Raw genomic sequence first — 20,129 nt, forward strand, 5'->3', positions numbered from 1 at the left:
AGCCAACCGAGCCGCAGAGCCGGCGAGTGAGCGGAGGAAAGATACGAATCCAAAAAATATAGAAAGAGACTTGAGAGACTCAAGGCAGCGCGGGCAGCGAGGGCACACAGACAGAGAGATAGGGCACTAGATAGACCAACTGGCAGACACTGGCAAATGAAAGATAAACAACTTTTCGTCGTTGTCGTCCCCACACTCACACACACTGATACACACACAAACACATCCATCCCATCCACCATCCACCATACAATACTCAGCCATCAACAAACATCAGCTGTGCGGCTCTGCTGCGTCGTCGTCGGCGTCATCGTCATCGTCATTCGGCTAACTCGATATCTTTGTATCTCTCAGATACAAACGAACGAAAATTTCATTACTCACCGACGCCTGGCCAGAGGTTTTCAGTTTGTTGTAGAACGCGAAGCGAACAGCAACCCAAATAACAGAAAATCGCAGCGCCGTCGCTGTAGCTAAGTGCGTTATAACGAAACTACGGAGCGAGAGAGAGAGAGAGAGAAAGAGAGAAAACAAGAGAGAGTAACAGAGAGAGAGAGAGAGAGAGAGAGACTGAGAAATTATTTTCATAATATCTAGTGCAATTCATGAGTGAAGTGTTAACTAAAACCAAGTAAACTAATCAGAGATTAGCGCAAAGCCCCAGGTGGGTAAAGCCACCCACCTTTACAGTGCAATCACATACACACACACACACACACACATGCAGCACCCAACTTTGGAATAACCATAGTATATATACATTTAAAACATGCTTAGCAGTTGCACTAAAGGTAAGATCAATACTAAATTAAATACGGTGATAACATTCCATTAAGCTGCATTGTGTTTGATTAAACCTTTGCTTAAATTGCAATTCGGTTTTATGTCATTCCATAAACAGATTGAGCTGATAAGGCTTTCCTTTAGCTGCTAGATAAAAGCAACCTACTATAGCTAACATTCAGTTTAAGTTATCATATTATTAAGACTATCAACAGAAGAAGTATCTCTGGATTTCATGAAGTGTAAAGACTAACGATTACCAGAGACACCGTTAAGAAAATAGTTAGTTGAACAAATGAAATTTTCTTTAAAGTCCTGGATAATCGCTCTCCAAAGGAGTAACTCGAATATGTTGTGACTTAGCGCTCGGCTTAAAACGTATGTGTATCTCTTAGTCTTTGGTTAAAATGTATGAAAAAACCTTCCGACAAGAAATATAAGGAATATTTCATATAAGTATGACTTTGAAAAATATGAAGATTAACCTAATAAGTAGATAAGTATTTTTAGACACCAACTGTCACTTGAAAGGATGAAATTATTCTTCAAGTTAAGAGTGAACTAACCGAAAGCCACAGAGTTACATATGTCCTTTATAAACCTTTTAAGGTATACATATATGTAGAATCTTTCTTTGATAGAGTAACTAGAATAGATTATGATTTAACCTTCAGTTAAGCAACCTGTGTGTGCGTGTCTGAGTTTGTATGTGTGTGGGTGAAAATTCCCGCCAATTGCATATGAATATCTCGGACGACTGTTCGACACACACGTTGCCAACACTTTTAGGGAAAGGGTTGCCCTCAAGTTGTTGTTGTTGCTGTAGTAGTTGTAGTAGTTGGCAGTCCAAGTCCCAGTCCAAGACCAAGTCCAACCGTCCACGTCCGGCATCATGTCCATTCCAGCCAGCTTTCAGTTTGCTTATCAGTCGACTATCTGCGTTGTGTGGCTTCACATTCATTCCACGGCCAGAGCTCAACTTATACACACACACACATGTATCTGTGTGTGTTTTCATATCTACAATCTGTGGCGAACGAAGGAGAAATATATATACAACATACATACATATGTACATATGTATGAGAGTGTGTGTAAAAAAAATAACCAAAGGAATTCTGCGGATTGTTGTTATTATTGTTATTATAATTCCTTGAAGTGAATAATCAGCGAAATATAATCAAAAATGAGAAACTCGTAGAGAAGAGTGAGTAAAAGTGGAAGAAGAGCCACATGACCAAGGGTCCGGGGGGAGGCTACTGGCGTTGAAAACAAATAAAAGAAGAAGTAAAAACAAAACAAAAGATATAAACTCGATTCGACTCTGCCTAACAAACATAAGAAACGAAAGAAAAGGCAAATAAACTAACATACAACATTGTTTCACTTGAAGCAATTATTATCGGTAGTTAAGTAAGAATAAACTGGGGACGACACGCGGGGACAATCTTGAATCCATTCAATCCAAGCGTTCTAATTTCTTTTTTTTTTCCATTGCAGGTGATTGTTCCGATACCACAGAAGAGATGACTGTCGACAGTAGAGGTGAGTTTGGAAATTCAAAGATTATTTAATATCAGTTTAAGGAATGTGAAAGGGGACTCTGGTCCCTTATGTCTGGCATTTTGTCCATAGAAATATGCAGCCACACTTTATCAGCTAGACCGCAGAATAGTCACATTAGGTCCCATAACTTTTCATTGATCTGTCTGTGACCACCCTGATTTATACCCTCCCCTACATATTCTCTTAGTCCAGCATCCTGTTTGGCTTGTGCCTTGCTGATATTTTGCCAATAAAAATTTTAATCCACCCACAAGAGGCAAAAGGATAAAAATAGAAGAAACGTTGCCTCTAATTTAATACAATTTTTTATCTGAACAATTCCAGTTATGACTTAGGCCTGACTGTGTGTGATTTTTGACACCTCAACTCGAAAGCGACATAAACCCTTTACCCAAAAACGAAGAAGGGGAAAAAAACAAGTCAAAGGGGTTGGTTGATTGGTTCGATAATGATGACAAACCCTCGTCGCGGAAATGACAAAGTCCGAATGGGGGTTGCTTGCGTTTTGACTTAACCTGGCATCAATTTCATATCAACTTTATAATCATAACCAATGTCAATGTTCGTCCCACCCCTCCCTCTCCAACAACGACAGGCTTCCCTCTCCGCCCTCGCTAACCTCTCTACATTCCAGGCCATTTCGCTGCCATCTCAAGCATTCATCATTAATAATCCCCTGCCCTGGTGCCGGGTTTTGGTCTTTTTGTGCTGGTCTATTTGTGCTGCGTCAGTGAAAGATTTGCAGCAGCAAAAGAACCTTTCCTCTCCACCTCGTTGAGTGGCCAGGACCGACAAGTGGGCGTACAAATGGCTGTAGGAGGGGGAGGAAAGGGAGACTTAGAAAAAAAAAACCGAACGAAAAGTGGGCGTTTGTCTGCGCTAATCTTTATCTAGCTGTTGACACTCCATGGCGACCGACGAACCAACGAACGAACGAACCGAAATCAACCAAACCAAACCAAACCAAAACCAAACAAAAAAGTATGGCAAAACTCAGTGTCACATTCCTTTGGTTACTTCGATGAGTTTAGCTCGTGACTAAATGCTAAAGTCCTTAGTAAAATTATCCTAGAAGGTTGAAATATTTAGTTTTTATAATGAAGTATTATTCAGTATTAGTTTCTTCTTTATTTTACACAGTATTTAATTACATTTAAATAATTATCTAAAGTAGTTATTACTTGACCATCAATTACTTATGATTTGCATTAGATTTGCAATCAAACTTTGAAGTAAAGTGTATAGCCCTGTTCTTCATTCCTTGAGCTAGCTTGGACTGGTTGATGGGGCTGGGCTGGGCTGGGCCGATGGTGCTGCTAGTATTCCATTTTGGCCCCCTCATCCACACTCAGCCATTCAGACCGCCCAGTTAGGCATTCAGCCATTTGTTGTTGGTTACTGCTGTGGCTCGAACTGATGATGATGATGATGCTCACTTTTGGCGCTCCGATTTTGTTGTTGTTGCTCCTGTGCAATGTACTGTAAGCGCATCTCTATCTCACTCGTCCTCCTTTGGTTCCCCCGCCCCTTCCACAACTCTCCTTTCGTTGTGTGTATGTCCCTGCCGCTTCCTCTATCTCTAGCATTCTCTCTCACTCGAATGTGTGTGTGTGTGTGTTTGTGTGTTTGGGTTTTTATCTATGAAATTCATGAATGCTTCGGCTTATCTTGCAGAATTGCATACTTGCAGTTGCTCTGGGCTAGCTGTACCCTCAGCCGCCCATTCCACACCCCTACACTCTTCCCTTTACAATCCTTTCCTGTCCTGCTTTTGGTTGGTTGTTAGTTGGTTCGTTGTTGCTGTTGCTGCCTCTCGTTGGTTGGCTTCTAATGGCGCTAAGTGACCCCCCAGCTACAAGCCAGCCACATGTGAGTTTTGTCTCGCTTTCGCCTCTACCCCCACCGCACCACCTACCTCTTTCCACTTTCCCCTCACTTACTCTCTCACTCTCCCCCAATTCTCTCTCTGTTTCTCGCTTGGCTTCTAATGGCATTTTATCTATGGCATAATTTTTTATTATGCTTTTGCTTTTGCCTTGCTTTGGCTCCTTTAATGACACACAGACAACGCAGTCAAATTGTTAGATAGCTTTTCGGCATGTAATTAATCATTTGACAAGAGATTCGACCAACAAAAATGCTGCGGGCTGAGGCAACCAACAGCAATGCCAACAACAACAACAACAACAGTAACAGCAACAAAAACAACACCAACAACTAACGAAAATTCCATTACAGCCTTATCAGCCATGTCTCATCAAACATCCTCTCCAGCTCCACTCAGTTCTGTTCCCCTAGGCAATATTACGCATACGCCTAGTAGATATAAGCAGATAATGTTTTTTTCTTCTCTTTTAGTTGGTTTGTTTGAGCATTTACCATTTGATCGATCATTCGATTCTAACACACATACATACATAAAGTCTTCTTGTTTACTTAAATAAATAAAGAATTGTTTTGTCTAAATTAACTTTAAGCCTGGCCAACATCAGATTGAGATTTTGACACCATCAAAAGATCAACTTGTGGTCATAACAAAAAAAGTTATTCCCCATTTATTAGTTGATCTGGTCCATTTTATTGAATGTAATCTACAGTTAAGTCCAGATTAAATCCGATTAAGCTGTACTTGAGGTTGATTAGGACATATGACTAAAGATTTGGCATGGCTTTGGCTTGGATTTTAAGCATTCGCACATATAATTTATGTATATATATATTCACATATTCTTTTCGTTCTTGAACAGTCTTTTTCTTGTTCGGAGCAGGATATGTTGGTGGTGGGGAAAAGGAATATAAAATTGCCACATTTTAACAATAAATTACACTAGAGACGTGGTTGGTCTTTCTACGGATATGAACCAATATTGACAGAGAAAGAAAGAAGAGCGAGGGAGAGGAAGTCTCTGAGAGAAAAAAGTGGAAAAGGGCCAAGAAGTAAGGTAGTGAATCGTAATCCTTTTTGTGGCGCAGCATTTATGAAATTTATTCCTCCAGCCTCTTATCACTGGCCACAGATCGCTTTTGCTTTTGGCCTGGCCTAAGTCCTGCTCTGACTTCAATGGCGATGATGATGATGATGAGTTCGACTTGGGGGCCGAGTCCTAAGGGCTGTGTGAGGCATGAGTTTTGCCCTCAAAACTCTCGAAATGTGAAAGTCTTGTTGTCCTTGCGGTTGCGCAGATAAAAACCAAAAAAGAAATCTATGAGAGATGAGGGCCAACTGAGGTATGGGTAAGCGGTATGGGGGGAAGGGGCACAAGGGCTAAGGAACAGGGGGTTGGTTGTTGGCCACTTTTTTGTGGTGGCCATAACACACCACACGCAATCCTTTGGATAAATTTTCTTATCTTTGTCGACCAGACGACGATATTATTTTTAATACAAACAAAAATTCAAGCTCGTAAATGTGTGTATGTGTGTGGTGTTTGTGCATGTGTGTGTGTGATTTATGTTGTAATTCTTTTTATGTATGTACATATATAGTAAGCATTATATGACTTCTCATCATGTCATTTTTTTTTCAAGGAAAGGCAAAGTAAAGCCTTTTTATTATGGCATTTTCAAGTTGTAATATAAATTTTGAGGTTACATTAAAAAGGACTCTTAACCGAAATGTTTAACGCTTTGATTTCGTTTATAAGTCCGCGATAATATTTGCCCATGTGATTTAATTCTAACTAACTCTAGGCGAATGTTCAATTCAAACTAATCGACATTTTGAAGTTTAAGATATAAAATGAAGAGCTGAAACTGTAAACGATCGAATAGTTTGAATTAAACATTAAGATAAGCTTTAATTCATTTCATTACAAGTAATATAACTTGGAAAGATATAAATCCCCGAACCTCATTGAGAGTGTTTTCAAACTTGGGTGGATTCATTCTTAATAGAGTTTCATTTTTAAGTTAAAGTGAGTGTCAACTGGAGCCTAAATAAGAGGTTTAAGCGGCTTAAGACTTAATCCGAATTTTCAGTAGATATATTCCTATATATACGTATTTTAAAGTTCAAGAAAATATATCTTTAAAGATAGAGTTTCTTTTTGTACGAAATCTTTATACATTCTTCTCTTCTTTTGATTTGTCATTTCTGTTTGCATGTAGCTTGAACTTTTCCTTTGCACTCTAATCAATTCCCACTTCTTCTTCATCATCATCATCATCATCATCATCATCATCATCATGGATTGGTATTGAGTGCTCAAAAGCTCCACGCACGATTGCTTCCCCCTCAGACAAACATAAATAGCACAAATCCAGTACACAAAATTCAATCAACATTTGTAGAACATAAATTGCAATGAATTGGCATTGGCTAAAGAAGGACATTTAAACAGGGTGAGGGAGTGAGAAAGGGAGAGTGTGCGTGCGTGTGTTTGGAAGCTGGAGATACATTTTGTGAAACTCATTACAAGCTGTTTAGCAAGCAGTTTGCACTTCATCATCGCCTGGGCAAAGGCAAAGCCAGGTAGTTGACAAGAGTTTACCTTTTTCTTAACCCATGGGATAAGCGGAGATTTAAAGAGTTTTGTCGCTAAATGTAGGTAATCAGCGGTAAGAGATGATACAAGAAATGCAAATTATATATTCCCCCCCTTGCCTACGCCTATGTATGTGCCTTTACATTTATGGCTTATTTGCTGACTGTCAGTCTTCCACTCCTACCCAGTCCCCCAGACAATGGTCACGTTGTAAACGACCTGGGCCGGCGTTTTTTGTGCCACCATAAGAGCAGCTAAAGGCTCCTCATCTTCCAAGCAGACACACACACACACACACACACATTTTGGAGCCTAATTGGTAGGTAATGATGTGTCTGGCTTGCCGCTTTTGTTAGTCAGCAGCCGGTTGCGTGGCGAATCATGTTGCCAGTTGAATGGGTAGCCAATGCATGGCAGGAGACAGGAGACCGAGAGAGAGGAGGGTAATTTTGAAGTTGGGTTCTGGCTTTATACTGCACTTGGCGGCACTTTTGGCTTTGTTCTTATTCTTGTTACTGCTGTTGTCGCTTGTTTGCAACTTTTGGTCAACGCCGAGAGCAACAATTCTCTGACTTGCTGTGAGGTCCTTTTTTGTTTTGTTTTCTTTGGCTTGTTCCCTGGTCATTTTCGCGCTCCATCGTTCCCTGTCCACCTCTCTTGCAAACTCTCAATTTTCCTACTCCCCTCTAGTTGCTTTTAACCGTTTTGTTTCGGTTGTATGTAGTTGTTATTGTTGTTGTCGTGTCTTAAATGATAAACACATCAAAAGTCATCAACAGCAGCAACCAAAAGCAAAAAAAAAAAAAAAAGAAAAGAAAAGAGCAATGAAGTTAACACAATTTCAGACACGATTCTCTTTTGGGTGGTAGTGGGTGGGCGTGGCCACGCCTCCTGCACGAATTGAGTGTTACTACTGCTGCTGCTGTCGTGTCAAAAATGCCAACAAAAAAAGACAAAAACCAAAAAGAGAGAAAGAAAAGGGTCGAAGGCTAAAGAAGAAAACAAGTGAAAGACGAATAGGACAAGAGGAGGGGTGAGTAGAGGTGAAAGGACTTTATTGAATTGTGAACTTTTCAATTTGATTGATCCTGATTTGCTTACATATGTTGGCCATGTTGTTGTTGTTGTTGCTGTTTTTGTTGCTGTTGCTACGGTGACATGCTTCTGCCGTGTTGAATGTTTGCTAAAGTTAAGGTAAATGTCAATTGTGATTTTAATCGCTTTGCCAACGGCAAAAGAAACATTTTTATGCAAATTCCCTCCAAACGACTTGTTTAATAAACTCAAATTATGAACCCACCAGAGCAACATGTTGCTGGCCTGGTCTGGTTACTAGCAACAGACTGTTGCTGGGTTGCTGGGTCTAGCTAACTTGGTCGGGCTACTGAGTCTTCTCTCACCTCGATTACAGATTAGCAACATTCAAACTTGCACTTGGGTCAATTTAAATTTGTGCAACAGCAGCAACAACTCGTTGGCAACGCCAGCAACATGTGATATGTTGGTGGGAGCTGCTGCACTGGCAACAACAGCAGAAGCTAAAAAAATTGAAGATTGCAATTGATCACACAGGCTAACGAAAACTACACATATATGTATATGTACATATGTATGTGTGTGTGTATGTATGTGTAGTAAAGGCAACTGCAATGGACATTCAGTAAAGTTGTTGCTGTTGCATTTGCCAATGCTGTTGCTGCTGCTGCCGTTGTTGTTGCTGCTGCTGATCAAGCAATCACCAGACTGAAGCAACAATCGACGCTGAGCGTGCTCACACGAAATTTTCAAGTACTGCGACAATTTTCCTTTCCTTCTCCACCCGCTCCGTCTGCCCCATCTTGCCCCTTTCGGTTGCTTATCATTTTGCTCCTGTGCCATGCAACAGAGTACACAACAACAGCAGCAAACACATCTCAACAGTTGCATCAATTGCTCAACATTGAACTCTGTGTGCACAGCAAACCCTTTGCACCCTTCGTCTACCTTTTCCTTCCCCTGCCCCCCTCGAATCATTTGCACGTTTTTTAATTAAGACATCAAAAGAAGACAAAGCTAAGAAGAAAAAAACCGAGTTTGACTTGGAGAGCGATTTCAAGGAATCGCCTGGCCTCCATTCGCTCAGTCCTCTTGGTTAAGTCGTCTATAGATCAAAGATTGTACAGTACACATACTATTTATATATACATATATACCTACTATTTATATATATGTATGTATGTATGTATGTATGCACCCGTGACATCTACCCGTAGCGAACTAATTTAACTGCAGTTTCGAAAATTCGAATGAGATTCGAACACAAAAAGTAACCAAATTTCTTATCCTTCGATCAAAGAATTTTATGTCTGCTGCTCGTTCCCATAGGCTGAGAGACTCTGGGCTAAAAAGGTGCTGAAAATGAAGCAGCAGCAAGAAGAAGTAGAAGGGAAACCAAAAGAAGTGGGGATCGGTGGAGAGGAGTGGAGAGGGAAGGGACTAGCATATTCGGCAAGTAAATCACGAATAGCTCGCGAGCCTAAGATATGAGAATGTTGATTATTTGCACGGATCATCCACCCCCACATACCTCCCAATGCCCCTCCTCCCTGCACCCTTGTTCCCCCTGTTCCCATCATCTTCTTTGAAAGTGTGAAATGAAATGAAAAAGAAATCAGTTTCTTGAATTTGCGCTTTTTGCATTTGTTCTGCTGTTTCTTTTGTAGTACTTGTTGTTGTATTCTTTTGATTAATAACAATTGATAAAACTGCAAAAACTGGCCAACGATGAGAGAGACCAGGAACCTTTTGCTGTTGTTGCTCCTGCTGTTGCTGTTGCTGTTGCTGCGGAGATGGCGATGATTACCCAAACCAAGTCTTAGTTTGCAGTTCTCCCAGGTCGTCCAAGTACAAATCCGAGTTCGTATTCCAATCCCCAGGTTTCCTTCTTGGGCAAGGTGGCAAAATTTTCGCGTTAAAATAAAGATTTTTCTTATCAGCATTTGGTTCAAGCAGTTGCAGCTGCCTCGTTCTTTCCACTTTCCGATCTCTCCCCCTCTCAGTCGCCTCGTTCTTTCCCAGCACCCCCCCTGTGGGTCTTATTCATTTACTCATTTAGCTCACGTTTTTCAATTTCTGATCTTGTTGCGGATTGTGAAAATTTGTTTAATTATACTCGCTGAAGGCATTGAAATTCATTTAGTTCAGTTTGGATTTGAGAGAAATTCATGTACGACTTCTTTATTCAGATCACTTAGAACATTGATATAACGATAAGAACGAATGTAAGTGGAGGAGTTAAATAATAAGTATATAACTAAGACTAAGTTCCTTTTAGATTACTTTGATCTAAAGAAGGCTTATGAAATACTTTAATACTTAAAGGCGTTAATAAGAAAAGACAGATTACACTGTTTATTTGGTGATTAAATTAAAACACTTTTCTTTTGCTAATTCCAAATCGGCATCTAAATCAGTTAAAATGTTAAACTAAAGGTAATTTTTATCGAAAGCGTTATTTTGGACTGATAAATCTTGACTTAGTCATTGTAATCAAGAGGATGTTACAACCAAAAGTGATTAAAGTAGCAAAGTACTTTGATTAGCAATTTCATATCACATTTGAGTTTTGGGTAACTTTGGTTATAAGCTAAAGATTTTGGGTGTTAAGTGTAAGAGACTACCAAAGAAAAACTGCCAGACGAGCTGGCGTCGTCATTGGCATATCTAGGAGCATCCACTCGCTCTGGTGTCTCTGGTATGCCACCGCCAACACCATGATCAAGATCTTCTTCGCAATCCAGCCAAAAATGAGCTTCGCCTTCGCCACGCCGGGGATTCGGCTTGGGTTAACTGACCTCGAACGATTAGCAGCAACGGCGGTCCCCCGAGTTGAGGCTCCAGCGACAAATGAACAAAGGGTCGGAGTTGGAGTTGGAGTTGAAGCTAAAGTCGATCCTTGCGCCTTGGCCTGGCCTCCTGGGCCAAGATCGGCCAAATTGTTCGATTGTTTATGGCTGCCTATAACGCCCACCACTGGGACTAACTGAGGCAACCGACTACGGCCAAAGTGAGAAACCAGCAACAATAATCTACCGGCTGATAAAAGTGGAAGCTCCTCCTCCTCCTCCGCTGTCTTCTCTTCTCTCTCCTTCTCTACAATACAATTCAGCGTGTGTGTGTGTGTGTGAGTGTGAGTGTGTATGTGTTTTTGTTGTGTGGCTTATCGGCGAGGATCGATCGCTCACTAGCAACTGCAATGGGGGCCTGGCGACGACTTCGAAGTCTGATTTAACAAATTGATAAACAATTGTTGGCGTTGTGCATATGGTGGAGAACGGCAATCGGGGATCGGGGATTGGGGGTTGGAGCTTGAGAAGAGATGAAGAGGCGGCGTAACGTTACGAAATGACTAAACAAACGATCGACCATGACGATGACGATCCGTGTGTTCCGTTCACAAAAAGAAACTCCACGAAATGCGTTATGCTAAGTTGAAAACCTGAACAAATTTAACGGAAAGTCATTATCAATTTATCATTTTTTATGGAAAATACCAGCAAATAAAGTATTTTAATGTCTTTATAAAAGTAATAAACAGAAAATAACTAACTTATTAAACTTGTATTTGAAATTTAAGAAGAAAATTGGAGAATATAATTTAGGAACATAAACGAGTTAATAAGGAAGTTCCTTCGATGAAATTCATTTTTATAGAATAATTTGCACAAGTTTAATTTTGGAGATTTTGTAAAGCGGAACCATCTACTAAAACAGTTTTTTTTAGGGGGGAAAGGGGTCAATCAGTTTAGTTAAATCTTCTGGCAGCAGCGGCAGCTGTCGCTAGGGGCCACAGACAGTGAGAGAGAGAGGCTAAAGCGTTTTCCCCCATTGTTAGTCATCCCCTCTCGCACACCTTCAGTGTTTTTCTCTCTCGCTTCTTTTTAGGCTGCAAAACAAAACACTTTACGTGTGCGGCTTATCGCCTGGCAAATCGAAGGCAATAAATATCTTACAAATAAGCAGAATGCGCTGGAATGCCCCACGAATAAAAGGAGAAAGGGCAGCAGCACCGCCAGCAGGAATATTGAAACAGATGACCGAAGGGAGAGAGGGGAAAGAGAGAGAAGGTTGGTTGGTTGGTCGATTCGGGGTTTGCTCACGTGCAGAATTGTGTGAATTCGTGAAAATCGACAGCGGCAATTAGGGCGAGGCCGTCAAAAAAAAAATACGGAAAAAAGGGAGAAACCGAAATTGGTGTGGCAAGTGCGTCGCTGTTTGTACTCCTGCTGATCTTCCTCCTTTTTTGTTGCATGATTTCATTCCTGTTTTTTTTTTTTCACTGGCCAAATCAAAAGACTCAAGCGACGAACTTGTAGACGGCAGAACAAGCTGTGCTGACATTTCAATAGCCACCAATTGACAGGTCAACGCGCAACATGAGAGCTCCAAGGGGAATACGGGCTGAAGACAGTCGATAGAGGGGAGGTAGGAGGGGGTCCTGGTAGGTGATGGCGATGGTGAGGTGGAGGTAGCCCGCACAAGTAAACCAAATGTTACTCGTCGATTTCTGGCGAAGCGAATGCTACAAAGCAAAGTCTTATCATCAACTTCATCTCCTGCGGCTGTTGCCCATCGACTTCTGCTGCTGCGGCCGCTCTAACCATGCCAATGTCCTCCTCTGTTATCCTCTCCCCCTAATCTTTACCAGCATCTATTCCTTCCATTGGGGGTCGTTATAATATTTTGTGGACAACCCAAAAACAAAACAAACAGAAAAAACTAAAAACAAATCAGATGTCAGTTCTCAAGACTCTTGGCCTAATCATCAGTTGACCACCATGTGCAGTTTTTCCTCCAACAACAACAACAACAGTACGAGCTTACATTTCCACGTAATCCTCGGCCAAGAAGAGTGCAGATGGCGAATTGCTGATAAACCAAATGGTTAGACAGCAACAACAAGCCGCCGCAGACGCTGCCGACCGATCGTTTCGGTCGCATTGTCGCATTGTTTTCACAGCTTCTCTCAATGTGTAAAGGAATTGTATGTATGTGTGTGTGTGTGTGTGTGTATAGAGGGGAGGAAGGGTAGATCTCATATTGACAATTTGTTCGATAATAATTGCAAAAGCTTTACGTTGACACATAGCGAAGAAAGGATTCCCAAGACTTGACTCTAGTTTATGGTCAATCGAGAAATAATCGGCAATTTTAATGAGCTAAACGATTGGAAAATTTCAATCTTCACTTCGTCTCAAAGACTAAAACAGTCCACATGAAAATTCCTTCTTTAGAAGTTTTAAGGCTATTTCATTGCAAGTTCGAGTTTTTATGGGATAATAGTAAAGACTAAATAAATACTCTTGAAATGAAGAACTACAAAGTGAAAAATGATCTGAGTTAATTTGAAAACTTTTGACTTCTTCTCATTTAGAATCCAAAGATTTAGCCGATCACGAGTTGGGCGAGGAGCATCAGTATGATGATCAAACCAACAATAATAATGGAAGCGATCAGGCAACAGAAGCCGAAGAGGAAACAAATTCCTTAGAAGAGTCTATAGATGAATTAGAGGAAATCAATCGAATACAGGGAAAACAGCAACAAGACGCAAAAGAGGAAGGAGAAGATGAATCAATGGCCACGACGCCTCCGCGCAGTCCAAGAGCCGAGATTGAGGACGATGCCGAGGCGACGGGCATCAATGTGGTTGATGGATCGATAATCCCCAAACTGGAGCAACCGGCAACACCACCAACACCTCCTTCGCCCTGCCCTTCACCTACAAGTCATTCGCCTGCTCCTCCATCGCCCCCGCCGCCTCCGTTGCCGGCAGCAGTTTCGCTTCCAAAACTGCGTTTAAATGCATTGCTGGCCTCCGATCCTGCTCTGAAACCAGACGCTAAGGAGCTCAATTTGCTTGGATCACCAGCAATGAGCAAGTCCTCACTGCCACCTCCACCACCACCATCAACAGAGCAGGCCGAGCTTGTCGAGCCCCTGCTGAAGCCTGCGAGATTCATGTGTTTGCCATGCGGCATAGCCTTCAGTTCACCTTCAACCCTGGAGGCTCATCAGGCCTACTACTGCTCGCACCGGCCCAAGGAAACGCCCGAGCAGGACGAGGCAGGAGGCGAGAAGGCAGCTGATGGGTCAATCTCGAATGCAGCCAGCGGCGCAAGCAGCAGTGGCTCCTCCAACGAACCGCCAGCTAAAATGGCGCGCCTGGGCAAGCAATACGCCTGCACGCAGTGTTCCTACAGCGCGGATAAGAAAGTTTCACTCAATCGTCACATGCGAATGCATCAATCATCGCCAGCAACGGCTCCACCAACAGCACCGCCCATTACGGCTAACGGCGTGGGATTGGGGATTAATCCCCTGCAAGAGGACACCTCTAGTCAAGTGAGTTGTACGAAGGCAAATCTTAACTCAAGTTCATAATCTCTAATCCTCAATTCTTCCAAGCAGCATCAGCAAATCGATCGTTATTGCAGTGACTGTGATATCCGTTTTAACAACATCAAAACGTATCGGGCGCATAAGCAACATTATTGCAGTTCCCGGCGATCGGATGGCCAAGTGACACCCAAACCGGAAGGCCAAGGTGCTACCAGCGGTTCCAGTGGCAGCGTAGCTGGTGGTGGCCAAACTGTAGCTGCAAGTGGTGGAGCCAGTGGGGCCCTAAGTCCTCAGACTAATCGCAATCATGCCAATAAGACTCCCACTCCCGCAATGGTAGCTGCTGCGGCGGCTGCTGCTGCTGCAGCGGCTGCCGCTTCTCTGCCCCCGCCTCCTCAACCGTTTTTGGCCCTGCCCACCAATCCAATCATTATAGTACCCTGCTCATTGATCAGGGCAGCCAGTCTCATACCCGGACCACTGTGAGTAATCGCGCACCGACTCCACGGCAAAAATAATTTAACATCCCATGTCGTTCCGATATCATTTTAGCACCACTGCCACTTCGGGAATCGTAAATCCAGAATCCACCTGCTTTACTCTCGACAATGGAGCCCTTAAACCCCTTGCGACGGCCCTCAACATGGCCAATCCGCTGCTGGACGCGGGCAAGGAAACCGCCTCATCCTCTGCCACAACGGAGCAGCCAACGGCTACAGCTAAACCAAGGAGCAGTCCCTCAGAGGGAGTAAAACGCAAAGAAGCCACTGGCAGTCGGTAAGTGAAAGCCTTAAATAACCCAAAAATCCCATATCTAAATTGAGAATTTCTTCCTTCAGTGAAACGGTTCCATTGGATCTTTCATTGTCCCGTCGTTCGCCCATCTCTGCTTTGCTCCAACGACCGGATCTCCTAATGGCTGGCCTAGGTTTTGGCTTGGGTTTGGGCAAAGAGAATCTCCTAATGAATGAGAATCATCGTGTGGTGACCCCCGAACAGATTGTCTGTGCCCCATCATTGCCCAGCAGTCCTTCGATGAGTCCTTCCCCAAAACGGCGAGCCGTGAGTCCAGCACCACCACGAAGCTCTTCGGGCGGCGGAAGTACAGCATCCATGTCACCGCCCCAGCAGCAACAACAGACACAACATTTATTGGACAACTTGCCACCACTGCGTTCCATGTTGCCGGCGGAATATGCTTTAACCGAATCCCTGCTAGCCAAAACGAATCCAGAACTTGCTCTAAAATTGGCTGCCGAGTTGGCTGGCAAACTGGCGGCTGGGTTTAGCGGCTCAGTGGCCAATGCGCCGGCAGTGGCAGCAGCTCCACCCGCAGCACCTGTCACAGGTTCCAGCAATCAGCCGCAGATCTATGTGAAACAGGGCGTGTCCAAGTGCAAGGAGTGCAATATCGTTTTCTGTAAATATGAGAACTATTTGGCCCACAAGCAGCATTATTGTTCGGCACGCAACCAGGAGACGCCTGGAGGAGGAGGACCGGGGAGTGTTGATGGCGATAATTCCAATTCGAAATCATCATCCCCACCAGCGGGAGCAGCGGGCGTATCGAATGCTGGTGGAGTAGCTTCAGCCGAATCTTCACCAGCTGTGGCCTATCAGCAATTGATATGTGCAGCCTGCGGCATCAAGTACACATCCCTGGATAATCTGCGAGCCCATCAGAACTATTACTGTCCCAAGGGAGCCAATGCGGCACCAGCTGCCACTGTGCCGCCACCTACCGCCGATGACCGCCTCATTGTAGTCAAGGAAAAGTGTATGAAGTGCAAGAGTTCGCATGATGCCAATTCTCCGTGTCCTGCAAGTGCCCTGACGAGTGGAACTCCAACTAGTTCCACAACTAGTGTCAACAAATGTCCCGTTTGTGGTGTGGTCAGTCCTAGTGCTGCTCTCGCCCGCAAGCATATGGAAATGCATGGTACAGTTAAAGCATTTCGATGCAGCATCTGCCAATACAAGGGCAATACCTTGCGTGGCATGCGCACCCATATCCGGACCCATTTCGACAAGAAGACCAGCGACGTCAACGAGGAGCACTACATGACCTGCATCTTCGAAGAGGAAGCAGCCGCCTTGACAGCCCCAGGAGCAGGCGTTGGGGGTGGAGGTGGCGGTGGCGGTGGAGTAGATTTGCCAACGTCAGGTTTAGCACCCGATCAACTAGACCAGCATCCCCCACAGATTTTCAATTGCGAGTATTGCAACTATGCCTCCACCTATAAGGGCAATGTGGTAAGCTCTCAGCAAAAACTTAATCGAATGAAGCTAAGCCCTATTCCTTGTTATTTTAGCTGCGTCACATGAAGCTTTTGCATCCCCATGTGGCTACCATTGGCTCACCATCCATATCGCCCGAATCGCGTGATTCACACCAACAGGACATCCTGACCAACTCCCTTCCGGATGTGGTGAACGGGGAAGTGGCAAGGTAAGAACCTCGGATTTATTTCTTCATCGTTTGAGTTTCTAACTCCAACCCTCTTTTGTATAGTTTCCATATAAAATCAGAGCCCATGGATCACACAGTGGCGCCTTCTGCTTTACCTTCTGCTCTACCTCCACCACCACCGCCCACCTTAAGCCTGATCCATGAGAACAATAACTCGCCCATTGCCACACCGCACATTAAATCGGAACCTGGGCTTGATATTGATGTGTCTCCGCCCAGTTCGCTGGCCTTGGCTCCACCCCCCGTGTCTTCACCTGTTTTAGCGGCTGCTGCAGCGGATGCCATGAAAAAATACTGTTCCACCTGCGACATATCCTTCAACTATGTGAAAACCTTTTTGGCCCACAAGCAATTCTATTGCAAGAGCAAACTACAGCGACCCGAGGCCAGCGATAGCCCCAGCCCCAATCAGATGAGTGGCGTCGGTGGAGCAGCAACAGGTGCTGGAGTGGTAGGGGGTTTGCTAGGAATGGGTGGCGTTGGCGGTGCGGGTGTCCAGCCATTGCAATCTCCCAGCGAATTGATGATGCTGCAGAAGAACAAGGAGAATCTACAGGAGGCGGCCATTTGAGAGAGCCAACGCATTTGGGAGGCTCAACGTAAACAGCTGGAATGGTACTACAAGTGCTTCTAGAGAGAGACAGAGACAAACCAGACAGAGAAACGCAACACGTATCGTCACAGTATTCCTGGAGAATCTCCTGGACCGATCGATATATACATACATATATTATCTATACAGATTTATCTATAATAGCTAGATATGTAGAGAAAAATCACATGACATATAATGCATGCCAAAGCTTACCACTTAGAGGAACTACGACAGAGACTAAATATTTACTGCAGAGAGAGGACAGTGCAAGAAACTTGTACAGGACGGAGGAGGAATGCTGCATTTGCGTCTGACTGGCCCAGACCGTTAATTCTAATACTATAGATCCCCATATTATATTGTAGATGTTCACATTCACACAAACAAATAACTAAAACTCTAAACTGTGTAATTTATCTGAATACAATATTATATAGTATATACATAAACATAATATATACACATACATACATATACCTAAATCTACTAAGTGTGTGCGACAATAAAGAAAACAATTAATTTATTCAAATACAAAACATATTCACCCACTCTCTTAATTAAAACTTCAACTGCTGCTTGCCCCTAAAAGCTGGCAATGGAAAGTATTTATCTCTGTTCATTTAAAATTGCAAACGAGAAGCTAAAGCAATACCAAAGTGTGGGTCGAATGTAAGAGTAATAACATTTTAACATACAGTCATAATAAAGAAATAATAATGTGGTAAAACATAGGTTCTGGTCCTAGATAAATTAATTTTTTGATCATATTTCAACCAACAATTATATGGAAATCATAATTAATGAAACTGAAAATAGATTTTATAGAAGCAAAAACAAATCCAATATAAAATTTAAATATCAAAGAAGCTAACCTCGGCTGTGCCGAACTTTATATACCCTTGTAGTATTTGGCCATAATATATGTACAAGTTCCATGGCACTCATACACATACAGTTTATGTAGCGTTGCGTCTGTGTGTGTATGGGTGTGCTCGGTTGCTTTGTGGAGTTCAAACAATGACGTAGTAGGCTGGCTCCGATCTGATTGAACTTTAAATCAAAAACTATCATATTTCATAAAGATACTCAGATTTCTTCATTTATATTTCTTCTATAACTATATGTTATAGTGGTCCAGGCGATAAGTAGTTCATCACGATACCTCTAGATGGCAGCGTGAAGATGATTTGCACAGACGGACGGACGGACGGATAATAAAAAAATTTATACAAACTCTTTTAAAAAGAATCAAAAAGAAGTTATTCTTTAAAAACTAAGAGAGTTGAAACTGTAACTGTAATTTGGGTTATTTCTCTTCTTGGTGACCTAATGACTTCACAAAAGGACTTTTGACTAAGAGAGTGAACTAGTCACAAAATTAAGTAATGCACTACCTAACTAAAGAGTTCAAACTAGTGATGCAGTTATGCTCGGCATTGTACGACTCAGTAAGGGCCATCTAGATGGTCGGGAGAGATCTTCAAAAAGAACCTTTGTAGTCATTTAATCACAAGCTTGAAGCTGTTTACCCACTTATTGGCTTACAGACTCAATATACACTTTGGTAATAGAAAATGTGTATAGAATTGCTTCTTCCAGGTAAACACTATTCGACTCCTTATTCCACTAAAAAACTCATGGGTGGAATTACTAAATCTAGTTTTGAGTGCATGTAGATGAACTTTTTGAAGCAACCAGCGGTCCAATTTGAACGGTTTACATTAATTATTCATTTTAATCGATAGTTTGGTTAATTAAAGTCGCCAATATGTTTGTAACATCAGAAGACAGACAGAAGGAAGTTCTTCCGACCTAATATACTATATATTTTCTTGATCTTGAATGAAAATAGGTCGTCTCATCGACTTCGGAATACCATACACCATTTTGCCGTGGCAAAACATTAAACATTCATCAACTGCGGGCATACCAAGCAAGTTAAGGGATATATGTAGTAGTTCAAAATTTGCAACGATTAAAGCATATCTGTCTATACTAGTAGCTCAATTAATCTATCCATAATGTCAAATGACCCAGTGTAAAATTAAAAAGGAATCAATTAATCAAATACAGTTCGTATACCCTTGTGAAAGGTATTATTTTTTTACCGGTCGTCCTTAAGGGAGCTAAAGTTAGTTTACTCAGGTATTTGTAATGCAGTGAAAGGACGCTTTAAAACCCACAGGCTAGCCGAACCGATATAGTCAGGTCCGTCTATTCATAACTTCACGCACTAAAATAGAAAGCTAATGAAATGGAACTTGGTATTTAAGCTCATATTACTATAACATTTACAAAGCTGCCATTCAAACCAGCAATCGAAAAGCCTTTATGAGAAATATCTCAGTGGAAATGTAGAAAAATCTTCTTAAAGTAGGCTTAGTGAGAAATTTCTCATAATGTAGAAAAAATTTGATATACAAAAATTTTGGAGAACCAAATTTATTATGAGTAAAGTTTTGGAGGAATACCGGAATATCGGTGCAGACAAAGTTAACATCTTTTCGTATCGTAACTAAATAGGTGAGTATGTGATATATTTGTAATGACTACTTTGAGCACAATCCTTTCCATTATCCCCTACAGAACTACGTTTCTTTAGCTACCTAGAATTGTATATTTAGTAGGTCTCTACTGAGCCACCGACTAGGAACAGGTGAGTCAGAGAACAATTGAGTCACTGAATAAATAAGTGAGTTAGTAAAAAAGAAAGATGTGGAGTCCCTCACTAAAGGGAGTTGTGCAAGTGTGATAACAACCCCAAAACTTCCCACAACGCGTTTGATTTTCCATATTGCCTTGAAGCTTTGTCTTTGCTCTAATCATTGCCCACTGCAATAGAAAAGACAGA

The 20,129-nt window shown here is 42.4% G+C and overlaps 1 protein-coding gene across 1 annotated transcript in view; it reads left to right on the forward strand.

Moving 5' to 3' along the window:
• The window catches only part of ush (Zinc finger protein ush), a 57,576-nt gene extending 39,762 nt beyond the window's left edge, over window positions 1-17,814 (forward strand). Inside the window, exons 2-8 of the mRNA XM_068285609.1 lie at window positions 2,284-2,328; window positions 13,246-14,216; window positions 14,283-14,695; window positions 14,766-14,990; window positions 15,053-16,466; window positions 16,526-16,662; window positions 16,726-17,814. Of these exons, the coding sequence (XP_068141710.1) occupies window positions 2,284-2,328; window positions 13,246-14,216; window positions 14,283-14,695; window positions 14,766-14,990; window positions 15,053-16,466; window positions 16,526-16,662; window positions 16,726-17,254 (3,734 nt within the window). The 3' untranslated portion in view covers window positions 17,255-17,814. The remainder of the gene's footprint in view (window positions 1-2,283; window positions 2,329-13,245; window positions 14,217-14,282; window positions 14,696-14,765; window positions 14,991-15,052; window positions 16,467-16,525; window positions 16,663-16,725) is intronic.
• Window positions 17,815-20,129: the final 2,315 nt, after the last annotated feature.

The sequence above is a fragment of the Drosophila tropicalis genome, unplaced genomic scaffold, assembly GCF_018151085.1.
Source record: "Drosophila tropicalis isolate 14030-0801.00 unplaced genomic scaffold, ASM1815108v1 contig_413, whole genome shotgun sequence".
Lineage (NCBI taxonomy): Eukaryota > Metazoa > Arthropoda > Insecta > Diptera > Drosophilidae > Drosophila > Drosophila tropicalis.